A 23,184-nucleotide genomic window follows, 5' to 3' on the forward strand; every position below is an offset into this window, starting at 1 on the left:
GACTCTCCCTTTTTGTTTCTACTTGCTTGTGAGGACTGGTCCCAGTGTGCTGCAGTACTAAAACCAATAGAACATTCATTAAACAGAAACGAGGAACTTCATATAATTTGGAAACATTTTGATGGAGGCCATGAAATAAAAAATGTGCACATTTACAGAGGATATCTTGAAATCCCAGTGCATCAAACGCCATGATGTCCCTCAATGACTTGTGAAGCAGGAAGTGTTTGTTTCTGCGGCTCCTTTAAGAACCAGGAAGCAGCGCATTTGTTACCAGGACGACAAGCAATGACACAACTCCGGCTCGTCTGCAGCAGAGGGTGTTTGCAAACTCGCAGTGAGACTTGAACTACCACCATGACAAACAACTGGTTTTGCACAGTGCAGGTGAACAGAGTGCATTTTATTTTAGTCACTAAATTGATTTAAAACGAACCAGCTGCTCCACGACGGACATTGAACAGTAAGATACTTACCGCTATACACAGTGTCGCGTGTGTGTTGCCAGATAAGATTCAAAACTACACGTAGACTCTTTTGCGTCCATGCATTTTTATTACTGTGGGTTGTGGAAATTATCATTGCATTTAAAGCTGCATCTCTGACGGACGTGGCTCCACAATTCATTTCCAACCATTACTTTTTACTGTTTTCCGGAAATCCAAGACCTCTGATCTCTTTCAGAAATAATCAAAGAGTATGGAACGTACTGTTTAAAAAAAAAAAAAAAAGCCAAAATGAGCAACAAATCAACAAACGTGTCTGAGGTGGAGGACCACATTTCTCTGAAGTATGACATCAAGAAGAGACTTGGAAAAGGGGTGAGTGACCTTTGTCCTTCATTTACTGGATTTCATGGAAATGGAAGCTAATTTATCCCAGGCTGTACAATATAATCACAATAATAACTTTTCTGAGTTTTGTGAGTTACTAAACAGTTTCAATGCTGTTTTGACAAACCCCTCTTTCCATAAATGCTCTCTCAATCTGTACATTAATGTTGACCACATCTTTAAGCCCCCTCTGTACTTAATTAAGCCCTAAGAGAAATTCCTGAAATTATCCAGACTTAAGATCCTAAATACCAGTGTTGTAAGCAAGGGCTTTATTTACTTTGGCAGGACAAACTCCTTGCAGATCAGCTGATGTGTGAGGACACTTGTTCCCTTTAGAGCCCTTTGTTTTTCTCTCCACTGTAGGGTTGCCACAGCACTAAAAACAGCATGGTTTCTCTCCATGGACTGTCCACAGAGACTCACAAATTGCTGCTCTGTTTGCGATGGCCAGGTGGTAACTGCCACGTAGACACGTCATATTGGCTAACTAGACATATGAGGGCCTGTGAGTCATGTTACAGAGCCAGCTAACTGTTGTGATACAGGCATCCTATGCAGTGATGCTTTAGGGAGCCAAGCCATAATGAGCAGCACTGTGCTAATTGGCTTTAGTTTAGAGGGTCATAAAGTACTTTTTCAGCTGAAAAAATTGCTAAATTGTTGTGAATAAACTGTGTTTTGTTTTAAACCCAATTCCTGATGCAAATGTCCATCGCAATCTCTTCTTTTGGAGCCGGGGTTTGAATCTGATCCACTTCCCCCAGTGACAGTGCTGCTCCTTGTGTCTCTACAATAACAGTGTGCTCTGATGCCCTGCTTCACTGCTGCCTATGTTATGCTTGACTTCTCTGCCTTCATCAGCACCCTGAGTCTCCCTTCCCCGTTGGGGCTAGCTACCATCGAGGACGCAGAGGTCATGTCTTCACCTTTTCCTATAGGACTATGGTGCTCAGAAGTGCAGTTAAAAGTTATACATAACATGTTTTAAAAGGCACGTACCAATATCTTGGTGTGCTTAGATCAGACATTTCTTGTGCCAAGGAAAAATACAACCATGTAGGCAACCTCTTGGGCCTACAACTATTTTAAATGGATCTGAAAAAGATATGACAGTTAAATTAATTCAACATAGGGGAATAGAATACTCTAAATTATTAGCAAATGTTGCAGAATTTCAGATCTCTATTATCTGGAGATGGAGCAGCTGCATTGACTTATGACCTCAGTATTTCTTAATTCCTGCTACAGCCCTGACACCAGTGTTTCCCCAATTTAGTTTTCTATATTTTTGTGCCTGGTTGACATCCTGCATGTAAAATGATATTAACACGTCACAGAATATAAGCCACCTATTGCATGGAGAAGAGGTGACCTGATGTGACCTGATGTGTTACCAGTATGTTGTATCTCTCTCTCAGGCCTATGGCATCGTATGGAAAGCAGTTGACAGACAGACGGGCGAGATCGTGGCTGTGAAGAAGATCTTTGATGCCTTCAGGAACAGGACAGATGCCCAGGTGTGTGCTTGATGTGTCCGCTATAAGTGACAGTGAAGTAAAGTCATTATTGTAACCTTTTAACTTTATTCAAATCATTTTGTGTATAGCAAATTACTTTTTTTTCCCCTTTTTTTGATAATTGTCCCGCAGTGTTTCCCAAATTTGCTCCCTTGCCTGTTTCAATAGAAAGACGAGTTTGGTTAATGATTAAACAGAAGAAGAGGCTTGTGTGTGCCTAGTTTATGGCTGCGTGTCGCTTGCAGATTTCATATCCTAATTGTAATTTCTTTCCTTTTGCAGCGGACATTCAGGGAAATCATGTTCCTCCAGGTAACAATAATAGTTGTGAAGCACATATCAACTGACTGTCTTAATTCAAATCCCAAAGACTGTAAGGTTAATAATCTCAGCCCCAGTTCTCGACATTTGGTTTCCATAATATCTGTCTTTGTCCAGTTTCTTTCATAATGTACAATATATTGGGGACACTTCATGATAAACAGTGATTGTTGTGTCTCAGATTACTGCTCCTTACTCCTTAGTCAGTGAATGCGCTCCATCGCCAATTCTGCAAAAAACATACCCCCACAACAAAATGGAAATTCCCTTTATACTCCTTTTTACAAACAATTTTACAGGTAAAATAGCTGCATTAGTTAAAAGTCTGCTCCACTGATACAGTAGTTGTACCATGGCCCCTCCTACTCTGGCATACAGAGTTTATTTTTCCGTGACTGTTTCATCACAGTTCATTGCTTTATCAACAAGCTGGAAAGGTTTCTAAACCGATTTTGCAGCTGTTCAGTTAACTGTGTGAAAACCATTGAGCAACGACACTGCTGGTACGGCGTGTTAAACAATGGACAGTAACAAACCTCAACTTTATTGTTATCCTGAAGGCGATTGACAATGCAACAATGTACGTGTCTAACATGGCTTTATATCAACACATTCCTGTTTAATTCTTAATCCGCTGACCTACATTCATGTGACCTTAGACCATACCTCTGCCCGCTAATCAGCTGTTGTCATCTTCCAATGAAATTCCAGTGTTATACTAATGGGGTTTATAGTGACCATTATATAACCTCTGTTAATACTTTACCCTTATTATTATTTATTATGCCAGTTATTATGGGTCAAACAACAGTAGCCAGAGCCCTGGCTTTCTATGTGTCTGGTTTCTGTAACTAAAAATCTAAATTCTGTGTTCAGGAGTTTGGCGATCATCCCAACATCGTTCGACTTCTAGATGTCGTCAGAGCTCAAAATGATAAAGACATATACCTCATCTTTGAATATATGGGTGAGTGTTTTTTGTACACAAACATAGCTTCAAACAATACTCGTTAACAAGCTATGACACATCAGCATGGTGAAGAGTAAGGCTGCTGTGGTTGTTAGCAGTTTAACTTGGCACTGAAAAGGCTGTGCGTGTGTGTGTACGTGTGCTTGTGTGTGTGTGTGTGTGTGTGTGTGTGTGTGTGTGTGTGTGTGTGTGTGTATATATTAGGGTTTCTGCTTCCATTGGCTGGCTGCACTGTCTTTACTGCTGAGTCCACAGATTGGCCTCCCCCTCTCTGCAGTCTAATCCATGACTGTACACCAGCATCCAGCACAGACCTCCACTGTTTCTCTCAGGAATTTTTATTTTCGGGACTTGGTTAAAATCATTGTGAAATTATGGAGGATCACGTGTTCGGCAGCTCTATGCCAAAATCCCAAATAACTGATGAAGATCTACGATTCAATCATTGGTAGATGTTAGTGTAACGGTCACATTGTCATACTTTTTTTTTTGTACTTTGTACCAGATACCGACCTGCATGCAGTGATAAAGAAAGGCACCCTACTGAAGGACATCCACAAACGCTATGTGATGTACCAGCTCCTCAAAGCCATCAAATACCTGCATTCAGGAAATGTTATCCACAGGGACCAAAAGGTACGCTAGGTAGACAGTATATTAGTCCATTAATCCATTAGTATGTTTTTTGGAATTCTAAAACATATCACAGTTAAAAAATTTGTCCTTATTTCTATTTAAAGAAATCCAACTTAAATACCGGCATTGTACTTGTACCCTCACGGTATCAAATGTTAATGATGTCCTTTATCATTGTTTGTGGTTGCTTCTTACTTAATTAATCAAGTCACTGTTTGGTTTTTGATGTCTGAAAATATAGTGAAAAGTAGTGCAAGTCACAATTTCCTAGAGCCCAAGTTGAGCTCCTAAAATAGCTTGTTTTGGTCGACCAACAGTCCAAAACCTAAAGCTTTTCTGTCTTATGCTGATATAAAATCCAGAACATTGTTAATTATTTCAGCTCTAATGTAAATCGAAGCAACTATGTACAAAATACTGTTTTCATGTAATCACATTCACTAACACCTGCAGAAGTCTGCAGGAAATCTGCTGACATGTTTAGACAAAATGGCCTCTGACCCTAGAGACTAGAGTTTCATCCCTCCTTCTCTCCTATAACACCTCTTTTCACTCCTCGGGAGATTTCTGTTTTCATACCTGGATCGAGGGGCTCGATTTGACCTCTCTGTGAAAACCAAACTATTATTGTCCCTGTGAAGAGTGTTTCTCTTGTCTGTGTTTCCCACAGCCATCCAATGTGCTGCTGGACACTGACTGTGTAGTCAAGCTGTGTGATTTCGGCTTGGCCAGATCCCTCAATCAGATCCAAGAGGACAGCGGGAATCCAGCACTGACGGAGTACGTGGCGACGCGGTGGTACCGAGCTCCTGAGATCCTGCTGGGATCCACGAGGTATCAACTGGGATGTGCATGTGTTAGTCAGTATCTGTGCCACATCTTCTTGTTGTCCTTTTTCTTCACAGCAGTGGATTTAACAATGATGAAGAAGGTGACATTAAAACATTTTAATTCAAGGGACAAAATGTTTCTGTGGAAAGTAAGTTATGAGTGTTGCAGACTGTAAGAGGAGTACATCTTGTCCAAAGGTACACTAAAGGTGTGGACATGTGGAGCCTCGGCTGTATCCTGGGAGAGATGCTGCTGGGAAAAGCCCTGTTCCCCGGGACATCCACCATCAACCAGATAGAGAAGATCATGAGCGCCATACCACACCCCAGCCCAGAAGGTAATTAAAGAACTCCACATGAAAGTCATTTAAACCCTTTACACTTTACGTTTAGTAATGGGCTGCATTAATCACTATTAATAAGTATTAAATGTGATTTAACTTTCAGATATTCTCGCAATCAAGTCTGAATACGGATCCTCTGTCATTCAGAAAATGTTACTGAAGTAAGAAAATCTTCTTTTATGTTGTGAAAATCCTACAGAACATAGTACATGTTAATAATGAAAGAGGTTGTTTTTGTATGTGTAGCCTACTTGTAAATATAAATAACCAACAATGCATCTGTTGAATTTCACTAAGTCAGCTCACATGGATTACTTTGTTAATATGTAAATACAGAGTGTGCACAGTTTCTGGTGGCATAGAGCTAGTTTTGTGAGTGATAATAACAAATGTCCTCCCCTCCACTGGGAAGACTGTCGGGGGCCTGATTACAGTACATTCTCAGAGAGCAGTCGTTATTGTGGAGATGCAGTGACAAAGCAAAATCATGAACTGTAATGCAGCTTTAAAAGACCACCTTGTTGAAAAGGGTGTGTTGGATATGAGCAATCACGCTTGCGATATTTCCGATCTTTGCACAGGACAGGAGGGTTTGTAAACAGCACATATCTGTCTGTACTTTAAAAGGAAAAAGTATTGGTATTTTTGTATCTTTTACTCTCAAACTCAAATTTGGTCTGATATTTTCAATCAAATCTCCTGTCTCCATATGTGAAAGAAGTTCTCCAACCAAAAAACTGTTGGTTGTCATAGATATGGTTGCATTGTGGGTAATGTAGGCGTCAGGTTTTGACAAGGAAGTCAAATTCATGGAATAAAAAAAACAGATATCTCTTGTTCTGCTGCATCAATTTTTATACTTAAAAAAACCAAACCTTAACAATGTTATTCTGTTACAGCAGAATGCTAAATCTCTGATGTACCCTTTAAAACATCTCCCTTCCTTCCTTCACCAGACCACAGGTGCCTTTGGAGGATCTTCTCCAGCCCACTGTGTCTCCTGATGCTCTGGACCTGTTGAGAGGTTTGCTAGTTTTCAACCCAGACAAGCGGCTGACTGCTGAGCAAGCCCTCCAACACCCCTATGTAGCCAGGTATATTTGAGATGTCTTTTTATTCTGTTCTCTTTAGTGTGCTTAGGTGAACAGTAAATGTCTTGTATGTTTTGCTGCATAGATCGAGTTTATAGAGGTGAATATTTGATAAGTGATAGCACTTTATTACTACTAAGTGCTATCATTTATCCATATTTGTGTTTTCTGTCTCTGGAGGTTTCATAATCCAGCCAAGGAGCCAGCTCTTAACTATGATGTCGTGCTAACAGTGGATGATGATGTACAATTATCTGTGGTTCAGTACCGCAACCAACTTTATGAGGTAAAAAAAAAAAAAAATGTCATAAATATTGGCAACATTGATTTTAATCTTTACCATATTACATAACAGTGTATTGCAAAAATAATATGTTTTTGACCTGATCACACAGGTTAAACCTAATTGGCCTCTTTACCTGCAGATGATGCTGGAGAGGAGAACTAATCAGGGGGTGCTAAGGCTGATCCACCCAAAAGATGGAGGCTGTGTCAGTAGCACTGAGAAGACCAAAGTGAAGGATGGAGTAGAGAAGGGCGCAGTGGCGGCGGATGGGGACGAAGACCATGAGGGGAAAACACAACATGAAAAGACTGAAGAGACAAACCACGAGCCTTCACATGCAGGCGTCACTAAACCTGGAACTGTGGATGTGTCAGCTCCTCCTGCTGTAGAGAAGACGAGTCCGTTATCTAGCCCTTGCTTGGGAAAACTCACATATAACCCCATCACACATGCCCCAAGTATGTCTGACTTTTATTTGTTCCTGGGATGGGTATCAAAATTCAATACTTTTTTGGTACTGATCAAAATATGTTCGTAACACAGAGAAAAAAAAACAAGACTGAGTGTTCTGTGTATTATCACAATATCTAGGCCGAAAAAAAAGAATGCTATCAGTTAAATTTATCTTTAGCTTTGTTTATTGTGTGTTTTGTCTCTTTTTCTGGTCAACGATTCATTCAAAATAGGTTTGTAGGGAGGTGGAAAGAGAGTCTGTCATGCTATATATAACATATTTTGAGAGGCGCTGGATTATTTACACAATATTATCAAATGTGTATTAACAAAGTGGTATCAATATTTCATTTTTTAATATTGTGTTTATTGTCAATAACAGTATATTGCTACAACCCTTGATATCAGTAGAGCAACTCAGGTTTCGTATCAGCCCTGATCTCCATGCCATTACAAATCTAAACTAAACAATACATGTATTTCACATGCATCCCTCAAACACAGTACACATCCACACGCTCTCAGGTTGAAAACAACAACTCTTTTCTTCATTCAGATGGTTTTGTTCAGAGTCCAACTGGTCCTCCTCATTGCTACCCCTCCACTGCAGCCAGCAGGAAACTAATGGGACAGACCAGTAATGGAGGTGCAACAACATCACCCACAGAGGGCGCCAACACTAATGTAGTAAGCAACAGACCTCAGTGCAATTCCTGCTCAGTTTTGTTTTCTCTAGCTGTGATGTAATCTAGTTTCGTTTTTACATCCTACATTTTTTGCCTTCCTGCATTCTCTCCTGCTCGTGATGTTGCTGTGGCTCGGTCTGTAAGCTGCTCTGTCTCTTGTTTCTACCTTCACTAGTCCATGGACCAGATTCTCCAGCGTGGTCGCTCAGCCAACGTGGCCCATAACCGCTCCTTCTCCTTGACCCTAAACCAAACCCACAACAACCCGCTGGTTCGCAAGGATGAGCCGTCCCTGTCCTCTGGGCTGTGCGTCACATCGGCACGCCTGGTTAGTACGCCACATCTCAGGACATGTACAATATAACTCAATGCCAGGATGCAATTTCAGGCTAATAACATGCTTGAGACAATACATATTAAAGATATATGGACATGGACTTTACTGAGATGGAATGGCTGTCGTGGCTTGTCTAACTTTCTTCCCATGCAGAACCAGCGCTCCAACTCTCAGGTTCGAGAGGCTCGCCCACCGACACGGTTCAGCAAGAAAGTATTTCAGAGTAACTGTAACGTGGCAGCTGCAGGCGACCCTCGAGCCAAACTTGGCAGCTATTCCCAGGCCTATGGTACCATCAACAAGACTGATCTAGACAATCTGCTTCGAAGACGCCCTTACAACCAGTAATTGCTGTCATGTCAGCGGTAACAAAGGGGCCAAACGAACTCACACAAGATTTGCCTTCCACAAGGATGTTAGACATGAGGCAAGCTGAAAGAGAACTTGTCAAATTACATGATTTTTCATGTTAATCTATGTAGCTAATGAGCTACAGGCTAAATGGTTTATGCCCATTAAGCCTGTTGGTTTCTGATGGACACGTGATAATTGTACAATATGCAAATAGGTGTTTGAAATTGATTGATGCAATAATAAATAGTTTTTTCATGTGAATGCAGCAGCAATAAGCCTACTTGTTCCTATAATGTGTACAGAAAGAAAAACATTAGTGTTTCTTGAACCGAGTTTGTAATGTTTAACAGACATGGATGAACGTGGCAATAAACCACCACAACGTTTAATAATAAACAGAGGTAGAAATACTCAGATCCTTGCTTTTTACTTGAAATATTGTATACTTTGACCTCTTTGGGCCTCAAACCTTTATTTATATTATCTAAAATGAATGGTATCTAGAAGTCTCGAGGAAAATCTGTCTTTGGTGGAACTGCTAACAACTCATAGACATCTGAGACATGTCGAGGGGCTTCAAGGAGACACTGCTTTTTGTAAGAGGTCACAAGCCTGGAAAAAAAAAAAGCCTGGAAACCACTGGTTTAGTCTTAAACAATGCCCTTATTTATAAGATTATCATGTGTTTTTATATCTAAAATTTGAATCTGAAAGGTGTCAGATAAATGTAGTGGAGTACAAAGTACTTGCCTGATATCAGACAGAATTGCCAACTCTTGAGTATTGACAGTAGAAGTGTAAAGTAATAAGTGATGGGATGGAAGAAGTACTCTTTTACTCTTTTTTATCTGTTATATAAGTAAAAGTAGTATTCCAACATTGTATAAATACTCTGTTTCAAGTAAAAGTCCTGCATTCAAAATTTGACTTTTGTAAAAGTACAAATGTATTAGAATCAAAATAATATTAAATTACCTCAAGTGAAAGTATACTCATTATGCAGAATGGCCAATTTCAGAAATTGTATTATAGTTATTGATGCATTTATGTGTCAGCATCCCTTTAATGTTGCAGTTGGTTAAGGTTGGGGTTATGTTAACAATCTTGCTTAATCTAAAATATTGTATCAATTGTATTTTTGTAAAGTAATCAGTTACTACAGCTGTTACAGTGCTGTTGTTATGCATCATGCAGCAGGACCCTCCACGATCTAGATCGCAGTATTTTGTTTGTCAAGCATGTGCAGAACTTTAACTGCACATCTCCCTCCCTCTCTCCCTCTCTCTCTCTCTCCCTCTTTCTCTTATATGACCATAACGAAAGACACTGCGTCATTATGGCGGGAGCGCAGATAAATTGTGTCACTTTGTGAAACACACGGGAGATTCCCCACACACCACGTGACGACGTCGTGTGTTGTCGTCAGAGGTTCAGTTGTTCAGTCCGAGTCCAGAGTCCAGAGTCCAGAGACCAGGAGGAGGAGGAGGCAGAGCTAATGTCGGCAGACACTCTGACATAAACACAGTAAAGGTACGTGGGATACACGTTTGCTGCGGCTACGTGTATGTGTGTTTATGTAGAAGCTGTTTTAAAATACATATGCTGGTCGTACGGCTAGCAGGCTGTGGTTAGAGCACCGCTCAGCATCCTGTCTGTCGTAACGTCAGCGAGACAGAAAGCGGTGAAGTAATAACACAAACAGATGGTGTTAACGGTTCATTTCTACCGAGGTGGGTGTATTAAGACACAGAGATGATACATTTTGCTTAAAAAGGAGCTGACAAAAAGACAAACGGATGCTCTCGGTGTCGCAGTGTGTGTTTGGTGAGGCCTAACGCTGCAGGTGCACCGTGAAAACGAGGCTCTGTGTTTGTGCTTCATGATTCTGGTCCTTTAAATAACCGTCATCCCTCTTTGATCCAGACTGGTTGCATTTCGGTGTGTTTTTAAGTCACTATACATTGCTTATAATTAATATAACGTTATGTGGTTCGGGTTAGGAGGTTAGTAAATTATTTACATTTTTATTTTTTAAGAATTTATCAAGCTAAAAAAAACATTCAGTGGTTCCAGCTCCTCAAATGTAAGGATTTACTACTTGTATTTCTTTGTAAACTTCATTTCTATGATCACAAACTGAATATTTGTTAGAATTTAATACAGTCAATATAGTGACAGACATTTCTCACTATATTCTGACATTTAGTTGACCAAACAAGCTATTGATTAGTTTAATGAATGATTTTTATGTCGATCGATAATAAAAGCAACTGTTAGTTGCAGCTATATACATTTCTTAGATATCAATTATATAATCTATTTTAATTACAATAATTTATGCTTCATACTGTAATTAAACAGGATGGTTAATTTTACAAAAATATATTTTGGAATAATAAGATAACAACCGAGCAGGTCCTTTCACTTAGCTAGCTAGTAGTGGTATATTTAACGTTTACGTCATGAACTCAGATGAACATGTACTCCATTAACTGATTAGTTAATAAGACAACCGTTTTGATAAGAGATTAATCATTGAAGTGATTTTAAATAAAAAAAGGACTAGTGCCAGGATTTGCTGCTCTTCTCTGATTTATATTATTTTAACTGAATTTATTTTTGGACTGTTGGTCAAACATTACAAGACATGTAAAGACACCCCCTTGGGCTGTGATGGAAACTTTTTACAATGTTCTGACATTTTACAGACCAAACCATATATTGATTAATCAAGAAGAATGTGCTAATTAATCGGTTATGAAAATGATCATTAGTTGCAACCCTAATATTGTTTTGTAGTCAATTGAGAAACTGCTCTTTGATGAAATAACGAGACCTGTTTGTTTTTGGCTAAACCAATAAATGACATGCTTGGAATAGATGCAATATTAATGCCACGATATTACCCATATCCTGATTCTATGTTAGGCCTTCTCCATGATTCATCCACACATCTCCAAATATATGCTGTCTCCATCAGCCAAAAGCTGTCCTTTGCTATGTATCCTTTTAATAATGTGCGACATTTTGAACTGAGAAACTTAAAAATGTGTTATAACAAGATAAACTGGTACACACTTTTACGTTGTAATGAGTTATTATGAAGAATAAATGAGAATTCTTTCACTATGGTTGCAGTATGTCACCATACTATGCTAATCTACCGTCTGTCACAAGGTGAGGCGTCTGGGGGTTTGACGTAGCAAGAGCTGCTGACACGGCGCGTTACAATGACAACAATCTTGCCAGAGTGCTGCATCGGCTGGCAGAAAGGCAGCGACTCGGTGGGGGATTTATCCACCAGGTGGTCCTAATGGCGCTTTGAGGAGTTAGATTAAAATTCAGCTGGATCTGTGGTTGATGCAGTGTTTGAAAAACAACCTCATGACACTTTTATTTCTGATGTCACTCTGTGATAGTTCTACATGTTGGTTTAAAGTATTTCATATCAAAAGTTTTACACTTTATCTTTAAAACAAGTGGTATTTTCATTTTATCCAAGTCATCCTCCATCAAAGATCGCAACTTCTCATTTTTAACGTGTTGAGGCGCCACGGATTTGAACACACGAACCTCTGTATAGGCCCCACTGCTTTTTGTGTTTCCTGGTGTTGCTTTGGTATGCACATAGGATGTTATATATGGGTTTGTGGAGGTATTGTGTTAACATGGCTCTCTGGCTAGCCCCCCCCCCCCTTAACCTAATTCCCCCAGCGATAGCTATCAGCAGATGGTGGCACTGTCCTTATCCATCTAGCGTCGGAGCGTCCCTCCTAAGAGGATTTGAAATCACCCATGTAATGCTTGTAAAGCTGAACACAAACTGTGCCTCAAACTGATTCCCCCCTCTCAGAAAAAAAAAAAGACTGTATTGACAATATTCACTTTCACCACAGACGTGGAAGTGAAACTATTTGGTCGTTGAATTAACCTTGTGTGGCTGGCAGACAGGGCGCTGACTGTTAATGTGCTTTACTGAAGAGCCTTGAGATTGTTTTCTTCGAGAAAGAGCAGCGTTATTTATTTATTCATTTACTCTATCTTTGTTTATTTATTTACACTTTTTGACTATTAAATCAAGTAGTTTTTAAGCGATTACAGCTCCATGTATCAGAGGAGAAGACTGTCTCTGCTGACCTAGCTCATGCACATTTCTGATATTCTCTTCACTCTGTGGTGTGTTACTATGAAGTAATCCATCATACACGGATAACAGGCTCTCCAAGAAATCACTTGTGTTGACTTACATGACTTATTTAGGAATATGAATAAGCACTGGGGAATAATTCAATTATTGTTTACAATTATACTTTGATGATATTGTCATTATCATGTTATCATTCTAGAAATGTCTGTTATCGAAACTTGTAAATCACAACAAGTTGTAACTATAGATTAATTAAGTTGATAAGTTATAATAAGCTGACAAAAATGATAATAAACTAATATCTTTGAGCTTTGCACAGTTGGTTTAAAAAAAAAAAAAAAAAAAGAAGGCAATTTGATGACATCACCTTGAGCGTAAGGATTTTTAATAGACCAAACACTAATATATGAATGGAAAAAGACATGGAGCACAGTTTGTTGCTTCGTACATCGCAATGATTCTTTTACATGTGATCTCAGCCTGATATCTCAGCGCTTCGAGTCCACAGTTACAAACTTAATTGCTTTACATGAACATTGGACATGGAGGGATCACATGCCTTGACGATGTGTGTCACATCAGTTAAGGACTCGTGGGTTATTCAGTTACATCTCTGTGTTCGCTCAGACGCCCTCCGTCTTTGTGTGATGCAAGCAAACGAAACCTCAGTTGTGTTACAGAATGACTGAGTAGTATGTTTGTCATTTCAGGTCAAGAGAGGGATCCTTTATGATAAAAACAATATTGACTGCAGTGGAAACATTTCCATCATGGATAAATTCATTTTTTCAAGTAATTCAACAGAATTGCTGTACTCTGTGTGTACTATATGCCCCCCCCCCCCCTTACACAACCATTGTTGTCCGGAAAGCCGGGGAGGGATTTGGCGCTCCTCAGATGATGATTGTAATCTGTTATGATCTTAATGGAGACGGTCTGTATGCAGCGGCCATGTTTGTCTGCAGTCTCTTGTTGCACTGTCCCCGTGATGGGCAGACAGACGTCATGAGGACACACTCTGGAGTCTGGCTGCGTCTACCAGGGAGAAATAGAGCAGTGTTGCATAACGCTCACTGTGTGGCCTAGAAAGAGGGGAGGAGAAAGACAGAGCGAGTGTGAGAATGCTGGATGTTTAGCTTTCTGTTTGTACTCATGTATTTATATGGTGGTGTGTGTGTGTGTGTGTGAGTGTGAAAGATATAGCATAAGGAGGACTGAGAGTGTGTTTGCTTGTGTTTGCATATGCATGCATGATTTACACAACTGTACTGTCTATCACCACTGTGATGTCTGTCCGCTGCAGACTCCAGCTTTTCTTTTACAGTCAGCAATTAGGGGGATGGCTTTTGGCTCCCGCCCTGCCAGTGGAGAGTTTTTCTTACAGGTTTTTCATATGAAACCTGCACAGCACATTTTTAAAGCACTAATCAACCTTGTAAATCTGACCTCACTTGCAGAAAGATTTCTGTTTCCTAGTGTGCAGCCCTGTGTCATGCATGTACATGGTCAATTAGGAGGGGGAGGGGGGCACTGCAGAAATGGCCAATATGTCAGGCATCTTCCTGAATCAAAGCAGATTAATAATACATGATACTCTCGCATCATCCGTTGCTTTACTTTCTATGCTGGCTAAATCAATACAGTTAGTGTGTGGGATTGACAGGTTTATGTAGTTATCAATCAAGTTTCCACTGAGAGCAGGTTCACTCACAGCTGTAAAAAGGATCCGGTACACCTTGTGTGTTGTGTTAAGCCTTGTTATTTGGGAAGTTTCACAGTGACACAATGACAAAATCCTTTCAAAATGACTCTATGAAATTCTGTACAAGTTGCATAACAACAGTTCAGGGGTTGATCACTTTTTGCCACCATCACACCCCACCATGGCAGAGTAACAACAATTAGATGATCAATCTGAAATGAATTGGAAGAAAATGAATCAGCAACTCTGATTAATTGTATTAATTGTCAAAGTCACTTTTTAAGCAAAAAGGTCAAACATCAACTAACTGAATATATTAGAGTTCTGGACACTTGATAAGACCAAAACAATGATGAGTAGTATAAACTTAACTTGCCATTAGTTTTTAAAATGTCCTCTTTAGTTGTATTCTTGCCTTTGATAATGCGGTGTAACCCCGGTCTCTTGCTCTCTCCACTACTGCAGGTGTTGCAACAGTCTTTGTCGTTGAAAGGGCCTTTGGTGGCTCATCTCTTTTTCTATTGTTTTCCTCCTGATCCCTCACAGCCTAGTTCTCTCTCAAAGGCCCCGTGTTCCTTCGAAGTTTCAGCATCAATGACAGTTTTTTTTTCCGGGTTTGTCCTCAACAGGACCATGTGAAGACCAATCTCATTTGATTTGTATCTGTAGAGTGAATAACATGCATATTTTAGCAGAAACAAATCAACCCAGAAAAGGAAGGTAAAACAGCTGGATTGCGCTATAGTCCTCACTACCTCTGTCCTCTTTTGCTGCAACATTGTTTGATTGCCAGTCACCTTTTTAATCAGGGATATGCAGGGCTTGTGTCTCTGCCAGTTCGGCCTACATACTGAACCATCATTACTTTTTCTCTGCTTACCTCTGAGACTTTTGATATGTAGAAAGATGTTGACATTTGTTACGACCGGCTCGGGAGTCGCAACATATAGGAGGGACACAACACCAAGTCAGGTTAAAAACAACCACAGCTGCCAGTTTATTTACAGGACACAAGTAAACTGTAGTGTGCAAATCCCACTGCAGACCAGGGTCTGGTGCCAGGCAGACGAGAGAGAGAGAGAGAGAGAGAGAGAGAGCGAGGGTGGAGCAAGGAGGCGCTTATATAGGTAAACCACATCCTCATCCAGGTGCCCTGAATCACTCGTTAGGGAGCTGCACCTAGAAGTCAAAAGACACAGAATACACACGCATGCACACACACCCAAGCACAAACATTCACAGCAGGACATAGAACCATACGTAACACATTGTATAAATATTCATACTGCAAACATAAGATTTTAATTTACATCTTTTACATCGTTTGTGCTGGATACAGACGTTTAATCCTAATTTTCCTTCTCTTCATCTCATAGATTGTTCTAGCAGCAGAGTGAATCATGTCCCAGGACAAGAGTGGATACCCTGTTATGGGTGAGAACAACCCACTTCACAACAGCGTCTATGGACCCCCTCAGCCAGGTTTCGGCATGCCCCCTCCCAACTACAGCCAAGCCCCAGTGGGTCCGTACCCTCCAGCCACCGGCTACGGACAGCCAGGCTTCCCCCAGGCCGGCCCCGGCTTCGCCCCTGGTCCCTACCCTCAGATGCCTTACCCTCAGATGCCCTACCCACAGGGGCCCTACCCTCAGGGGCCTTATCAGCAAGGACCCGCACAGCCAGGCTTTCCCGGTGACCCAACAGGTGAGTGGTTAAACCAAAGATGTGAGGCATTTATAAACAGACTTTTCCTTTTCTAGCCCACCTTATTCTTTGTTATTAGATACTTTAATGTGACTCAGAGGCGATAAACCATTATAGAACCAAAAAAGTGCCTCTGTGACAGTGAGCACATCATGTCATTTACACACTAAAGGCCTGTGAATGCTAGAAGAACTGTAAACGTTATCCAGAACGACAAGAAAACCTCCTGCTCTAGTTTAACTCATGCTCAACACAGACGACTGGGCAATCAATGGGATCCATACTACAATCAGAGTGTGCCGAAAACACCACAGACACGTGTCCATTTGTTCGGCCTGGCTTGTTTGCCAGTTGTTTAATGCCAGTGCACACTGTGCCAAAGTTCAGCCAGATTGAACACTTAGCTGCGCAAGCCTTTGGAAATAATGTGAATAATAAAACAAAAACAAACTGTTGTCCTTGTTTTTTTGTCTTTCACCAGCTCCTACCGACAGTCCTAGTTATCATGGCGACGGGCCTCCATCTTACTACGACAACGAGGAGTTCACCGACTCCGGCTTTGAGGACAAGACCATCAGACAAGCCTTCATCAGAAAAGTAGGTCCTTCACCATGACAGGCAGATTAAATGGCTCGGATAAAGGGGGAAAATAAAGCATGGGATATAACTTTAATAATATAGAAAAGCAACCAAAACATAATTGTTTCATCTCCCCGTCTATCCTCCGTCCCACCAGGTCTTCTTGGTCCTCACAGTGCAGCTGATGGTCACGTTCTCGTTCGTTGCCATCTTCACCTTTGTCGACGAGGCCAAGTTATTTGTGCGGCGCAATCCATGGACGTACTACGTGTCCTACGCCGTCTTCTTTGTGTCTCTGATCGTCCTCAGCTGTTGTGGAGAGTTCCGCCGCAAGCACCCCTGGAACTTGGTTGCGCTGGTAAGAACTCGCCCGAATACCAAATCACAAAAAAAGTATGGATTAACATCTAATTGGAGCTGCATCAAACATGCATTCCAAACATCTAAACTAAAGACCATATGTGTGTGTTGTTTTTTGAGACAGACGTATGGTCCATCTTTCCATCATCATTACCTGAATCTACGACATGTAAAGTGTGTCATAAGTGATGCTGATTACAATGTGTGTTTTCTGTGTCTTGCAGTCCATCCTGACCCTGAGTCTCTCCTACATGGTGGGCATGATTGCCAGCTTCTATGACACAGAGACCGTCATCATGGCCGTGGGTATCACTGCAGTGGTCTGCTTCACTGTCGTGCTCTTCTCACTACAGGTCAGCACACACAAACAGCTGTTTGAATACGTGCTTTTAAATGTCTACAGAGAAACATCAGTCAATCTCACATATATATATATATATATATATATATATATATATATATATATATATATATATATATATATATATATATATATATATATATATATATATATATATATATAATATTATAGCTGCTTGTTAAACCCTCTGGAGTCTATGTATCCTAAATATACTGAGCATGTGTTATTTACAGTAGCAACTTTATTTATATATCATGTAGAGTAAAGCTGTTGAAAGGGCTGATGTGGGGGCTTTCACACGGTACCCCATTTATGTTTCCAGACCATTTTAAAACTAAATTATTTTACTAAATTATCAATTTTCTTTAGTGATTGACAATGACAGACTTTCAATGAAAACTGTTAAAATCCCTTTACAAACGACTAGCTTTGGGAGGCTTATGAATGAATACATGTCTTTAAGTCCTTAAAGTTGTGATTCTCATGTCTTATCTCGGCTCATATTTTTCCACCATCTTGTCTCCACAGAGCAAGTATGACTTCACTTCCTGTCGGGGCGTGCTGTTTGTTTGCCTGATCGTGCTGCTGCTCTTCTCCGTCCTCTGCATCTTCATCCGCCACAGGATCCTGCACATCGTCTATGCCTCACTGGGGGCTCTGCTCTTCACCTGCGTACGTTTCATACTCTCATTGTGTTCTTATAAAATGACATCAAACTGTTGCTTGTATTTAGTTCTTGCCACTATTTTGAAAAGTTGTTATTCAGCACAACAGTTATAATCACTTGGATGTCATTACTTGAGCAAGGGCTGTTCAATTCATCGAAGGTAGATTCTCCAGTTGTGTAATTTGATATTTGATATTTGTGAGGTAATGGTGTCAGGTGGTCTGGATACAGATATGATTTCCCACCTTCCAGTGAACTTTATTCTGCTCTATAAGGTATAATTATATCTGCAGAATGTTTAAGAGCACAAACTGGTTATGAAAAAGATGTCTGCTTAGCATGAGAAAAGTGGGACGCTGACTTTGTCATCAGGATCTGAATATATCACCAAAACAGTTGTTAAAACGGCAGGAATATTTCATTATACAGAGGATAAAATATGTGTTTTGGCCCGACAGAGGAGGTAGACAACTCTACGCAGAGTAGAATTCAATCAGACAATTTGATGTGTAAAGAGCAACTCTTGAAGCCCAGCAGAATAATTGATATTGATCCATATGGTGTTACCAACACGATCCTGTGTGACACCCATGTGGTCTCAAAGCCTGTATGGACATTTAGCATTGGTGTGAGTGACCTGTGAACCTGTGAGATGATGAAATACGATCCAGTAAATCAATAGATCCACGAGACTGAAGGGTAATCGGGCGCCAAAGTATTGCAAAGAGGTTTATAATATTGCGAGGAAGGATTTTATTGCTCTGGGTGTTGGCCACTTATCTTTTGTTGCGCAGATTGCACGGTTAACATTAGAAACACAAGATTCACTTAAAGTAATCTATACAAACATGTATTCTAAACATCTTTGATTGACCAAATGTACATCATGTACACAGTATATGAACGTGTGCTTAGAGGTATTTGTGACGTGTCTGTGCTGACTGTATATTCTGGTCTTTTAGTTTATGACAGTATTTGGATATATTTGATACATCTGAAACAATAGCTGATTAAAATAAATGTGTGTGTCTTTCATTTTAGATCCCGAGTGTAGTAAATCTCTTGAAATGACTAATTCCCTCCTTGTCTCCTCTCTGCAGTTTTTGGCTGTGGACACTCAGCTTCTGCTGGGCAACAAGAAGCTGGCTCTGAGTCCAGAGGAGTACATTTTTGCTGCCCTCAACCTCTACACCGACATCATCAACATTTTCCTCTACATCCTGGCTATTGTTGGACGCTCCCGTGAATGAGACGGAGAATTCCTCCCTTTACTGTGAAATGTTGCTAACATGCTCTCTAACTCCTTTTAACTTTTTCCCACGGTCCTCTTCATTGCCTCTCCGATCACACATACAACAGGCAGTTGTGCTGTGGAACAGCTGCAGCCTGTCATAAAATCCAACCGAGAGGGACACTATTTATTTAACACAGATCTCGTCTTTTCCTCGATTTGACCACTTGCTGTAACTGTAACTGTGCTTCTACTAACACAGATGGCTACATAATGGCTGCGTTACCTTCCCCCCCCCCCCCCCAACTTCCAGTTTACATACGTTGTAAAACAATGTTATCCTGTGAATGCGTGGCACTCAGCTTTGCCTTGCTGCAGAGATTAAAGAGAAAAAGAGCGGGGAAGGTATCCAAAGCGCCTAATATTGATGCAAACCAGCTTTGCCTGAAAAGATCTTAGTGCTAGAAAATACCCTCCTCTATCAGTCTGTTTTCTCCTTTTGAGCCCGCTGGTGTAAAGTAAATCTGCATGGCAACATTGGAAACACAACTAAAGATGTGTTATGGTTCTTTAGAGCTACCGGATGAATACCTCTCTCTAGCCTGTCACAGCTGTAAATAGTTATAGTGATTTCTGCCCACTTTCCATACCAAGCTGAATTTCAGAAATTTCAGAACTTAAAGTAGATGGATGACGGACTTATAACTTATCTATTTATTGAGCTTGATGTAGATAACAGAGTTGCTTTGAGGTTGCTGTTGAGATGGTGTTGAAGACACCTGCTTCTGCTGTTGTTTGGAAATGTACAAGGACTTTGCTACTTGAAGTGATTATGAAACCATCATATTCTGGTTATACTCACAAGCTAAAGGAATCATCATGCACTGGAAGCCAAAATGCTCACTGCACGTAAACACACACACAACTTGAGGGATATATTTAACATGAACATTTTTTTATTTTGTAACTTTCGTTTTGATTTTTCACCTCTTGCATGGCCCTCTCCTCTCATTTGCATGTGCTGATAATGCACACTATACAGGTATTCCTGTTTTGGAGAGACACGGTGTTGTTTGGCGGCCCTGTTAAACTTTTTTTTAACTCTTGTGTTTGTATCTAACTGATGTGTAAGTGTACATAGAACTCCTTAGAGGTTTGATGTGTATAGGTAAAGTAATATTGGGGCTTTGTAGGTCTGTTTGCATTGTATATTTGCATTAAATCAAAATGGATCCACAGTCCTCTACACTGCTGTTTGCTTTTCATTAAAACTGATACAATGGAAAGGTGTTGAATTGTGTGTGTGTGTGTGTGTGTGTTCATTTACCTGAGGATTTTTCTGGTAAAATTAAACTGGCTGTGTTCTTTAAATACTGACCAATAAATCAGCATGGCCAAAATGATCAGTCCATTTAGCTGATCATAGAAGAAGCTGCAGTACAAATCCTAAAGACATACTGCCATTGCATCGTACGTTGTATATGTCACAGAGCTGAGACTTTATTTTTTCAGTAAGAGAATGCTCCACTAAGTCCGTGTGTTGTTTGAGTTTTTGTTACGTGTTCAAAGATAAATAGCCATTTTATCATTATGTTATCTGCCTCAAACGTCTTGGTCAGTTTAAGGCTTTTGAACAGTTGATACCTTGTTACATATTTGGAGCAAATTTTGATTTAAAAGATTGTGATCGAAATATAAAAAATCAAATGAAGTAGGCTTGATATTTCCATTGTGCTGAAATATAATTACAGGAGTTCTATATTAAGTGTCCAACTGTAAATGTGGACATTCAAAATATAAATTGCTTTATATCTTATAAAATGTACCATGTGGTAGCCATTGGGACCTGATTCATTATTCATTGTTCATAAAACATTTGTAGACAGGCAGTAATTGTTTTTCTTCTGTTTACTTTTCTTTACATGTTAGTCTGCTACTGTGGAGCGCGCGCACCTTTGGCGCCAAACGTCGTATTCCATCCTCACGCGCAAGTACCGTTAAGTAGGACTCGGGAGAAAAAAAATTGGATTCTTCCGCCATCTTCATAGTTAAGGACAAGACTGCTGGCTGAGTAAATATGAGCGAACCTGCAGGTTAGACGGCTTGAATTCAAATGAACTGAGTTACTTTAGTGGTTAATGTATAACTACAATACATCATCAACATAACGTTATTCATGGAGATAAGTGGTAGAATCGGTCATCCAGTTGTTGCTGGCTGGTAATAACTGCTGACAGCTAACGTTATATCAGTCTGAGCCAAAACCTGAAAATAGCTGCAAAGAAAAAGCTTTAACTTTAACCCACTCAACAGTTAACTTTATACCGTGTAACGTTAGCTAATTAGTGACACCTGGAGATACACATTAGACTTAAGCTAGCTAACATTTGCTCATGGACATGGTGGGACACTTATCTCACATTAACATGCATTTTTATTTAACAGGAATCAACCTTGAGGACTTAATTAATGTGACACCACTGAAAGAAGGTAAAGTTTTACAAAGTACTAATGAAACTAATCTTGAAAATCCCCAAAACAAGGCTGATAAAGTATATTTGTATGTCCTGCTGTCAGGTGGAGACGTGCTGGAGCCCAAAGTTGAACAGCTGATGGGCAAATTAAGAAGACTGCAACACGGTTAGTGTTTGGCTGACTTGAGGTTGTCACGTTTTGTTAATTATGTGCACATTTTATGACTTACTTCAGAGAAAGGTTAGCTGTTAGTTGACTGTTTTAGGTCTGTTCAAACCCAATAGTGACATCTTTCGGAAAAGATGAGTTAAGAAACATTTATAAAACGTTTTCAACCTACTGTAACGTATTTTGGTCAAGACAAAGGTACAGTGACGTCAGCGAAGTCACTGTCACGTCCTTCCGTCTTCGTGTTGAATTGCGCTCATGTCGGCGCTTTGGTACGGTTTTATGAAAATCTACGTTTAGGTAATTTGGCTGTCGTATTAATTGATTATTCACCTAATCAGCTTGAGTCCTGTAGTTCGTATTACGTATTCGCTTCTCTGAACAAGCCAGTACGAATTTCAACTTGGAACTCTGCGAAAACCGGATGTGGCGTGATCATCTTGACATTTTTGTTCGTCTTTGTGGAGCTATACTTCCGCTTTCGGTGGTAAATCGCGCTGTGTTTTTCTTGAATTACACTACCAAAACTCGTTAAATGAGCACTAGACCGCATGTAGCGTGTCTTATAGAGGTAAACTGATCATAAAATGCGAACACTTTTCAACACAGAGGTCTGAGATTGATGGAAAGCTTCGTGAATGTCCACCAATGAGAAGGCTGGATGTGCTGGCTGTATGCTAATTAGCACACGACCTATTTTAGGTTTAACTGAAATAATAGCAAATATAACAATCATCGCAATAAATTACACATACGGTTCAGATTTTAAGCTAAAGACGGTAAACTACATGCAACAAGTAAAAGTTGAACAACCATTAGAACTTCAAACCGTGAGTAAGACAGCTGTACATACTGACCATAAAGGTTCTTACGTCTGTTCAACGTCATCTTCAGTGAGGTACATCCTTACCTGTTACTCCAAACATGGAGTATCAGATCATGATGAGTGGAGGATCATGAGATATGATTAATATCTCCTTCTGATAGGGAACTGCAACACCCTATTAGATCCATTCTGATCTACTGTGTGAACAATTAAAACAGAAATATAATTATTTGAGTAGATACAAATACAGTCATGATGTGTTTCAGTAGTACTGTGATAGTTGAATATATTTGAATTACAAAC

At 40.1% G+C, this 23,184-nt stretch overlaps 2 protein-coding genes, 1 long non-coding RNA gene and 1 other non-coding gene across 5 annotated transcripts; all 4 read left to right on the forward strand.

The window, feature by feature from the left end:
• Positions 1–206: 206 nt before the first annotated feature.
• On the forward strand, positions 207–9,054 carry mapk15 (mitogen-activated protein kinase 15). The gene is made up of 14 exons (XM_076105900.1): positions 207–821; positions 2,255–2,353; positions 2,636–2,665; positions 3,551–3,641; positions 4,150–4,280; positions 4,951–5,114; positions 5,309–5,448; positions 5,558–5,615; positions 6,411–6,548; positions 6,726–6,831; positions 6,971–7,289; positions 7,841–7,971; positions 8,146–8,298; positions 8,461–9,054. Exons 1-14 carry the CDS (start codon positions 738–740, stop codon positions 8,653–8,655), a joined length of 1,839 nt encoding a protein of 612 aa, XP_075962015.1. The 5' UTR covers positions 207–737; the 3' UTR covers positions 8,656–9,054.
• Positions 9,055–10,012: 958 nt separating this feature from the next.
• On the forward strand, positions 10,013–20,702 carry grinaa (glutamate receptor, ionotropic, N-methyl D-aspartate-associated protein 1a (glutamate binding)). Of its 2 annotated transcripts, XM_076105821.1 has the most exons (8): positions 10,013–10,191; positions 15,555–15,637; positions 15,887–16,214; positions 16,696–16,811; positions 16,951–17,151; positions 17,378–17,506; positions 18,043–18,186; positions 19,282–20,702. In XM_076105821.1, exons 3-8 carry the CDS (start codon positions 15,911–15,913, stop codon positions 19,429–19,431), a joined length of 1,044 nt encoding a protein of 347 aa, XP_075961936.1. In that variant the 5' UTR covers positions 10,013–10,191; positions 15,555–15,637; positions 15,887–15,910; the 3' UTR covers positions 19,432–20,702. The 2 variants fall into 2 exon arrangements, with proteins under 2 accessions (XP_075961936.1, XP_075961935.1); XM_076105820.1 differs by lacking the exon at positions 15,555–15,637 and having other exon boundaries at positions 10,014–10,191.
• A 725-nt stretch (positions 20,703–21,427) lies between these two features.
• LOC142965098 (uncharacterized) lies at positions 21,428–22,047 on the forward strand. Its single transcript, XR_012957634.1, has 3 exons — positions 21,428–21,505; positions 21,858–21,902; positions 21,990–22,047. It is a non-coding gene; the product is annotated as an uncharacterized LOC142965098 (long non-coding RNA).
• Positions 22,048–22,942: 895 nt separating this feature from the next.
• Positions 22,943–23,075, forward strand: LOC142965548 (U8 small nucleolar RNA). Its single transcript, XR_012957700.1, has one exon. It is a non-coding gene; the product is annotated as a U8 small nucleolar RNA (small nucleolar RNA).
• Positions 23,076–23,184: the final 109 nt, after the last annotated feature.

This window comes from Anarhichas minor, unplaced genomic scaffold (genome assembly GCF_050575085.1).
Source record: "Anarhichas minor isolate MPS153535 unplaced genomic scaffold, ASM5057508v1 ptg000033l, whole genome shotgun sequence".
Lineage (NCBI taxonomy): Eukaryota > Metazoa > Chordata > Actinopteri > Perciformes > Anarhichadidae > Anarhichas > Anarhichas minor.

Excerpts from the sequence above, each read along its gene's own strand:
- grinaa (XM_076105821.1), top strand. The coding sequence starts at position 15,911 with ATGTCCCAGGACAAGAGTGGATACCCTGTTATGGGTGAGAACAACCCA. Across the intron at positions 16,812-16,950 it reads GACAAGCCTTCATCAGAAAA|GTCTTCTTGGTCCTCACAGT; the intron begins GTAGGTCCTTCA and ends CCGTCCCACCAG. Across the intron at positions 17,507-18,042 it reads TCGTGCTCTTCTCACTACAG|AGCAAGTATGACTTCACTTC; the intron begins GTCAGCACACAC and ends TTGTCTCCACAG.
- mapk15 (XM_076105900.1), top strand. The coding sequence starts at position 738 with ATGAGCAACAAATCAACAAACGTGTCTGAGGTGGAGGACCACATTTCT. Across the intron at positions 822-2,254 it reads AGAAGAGACTTGGAAAAGGG|GCCTATGGCATCGTATGGAA; the intron begins GTGAGTGACCTT and ends TCTCTCTCTCAG. Across the intron at positions 5,616-6,410 it reads ATTCAGAAAATGTTACTGAA|ACCACAGGTGCCTTTGGAGG; the intron begins GTAAGAAAATCT and ends TTCCTTCACCAG.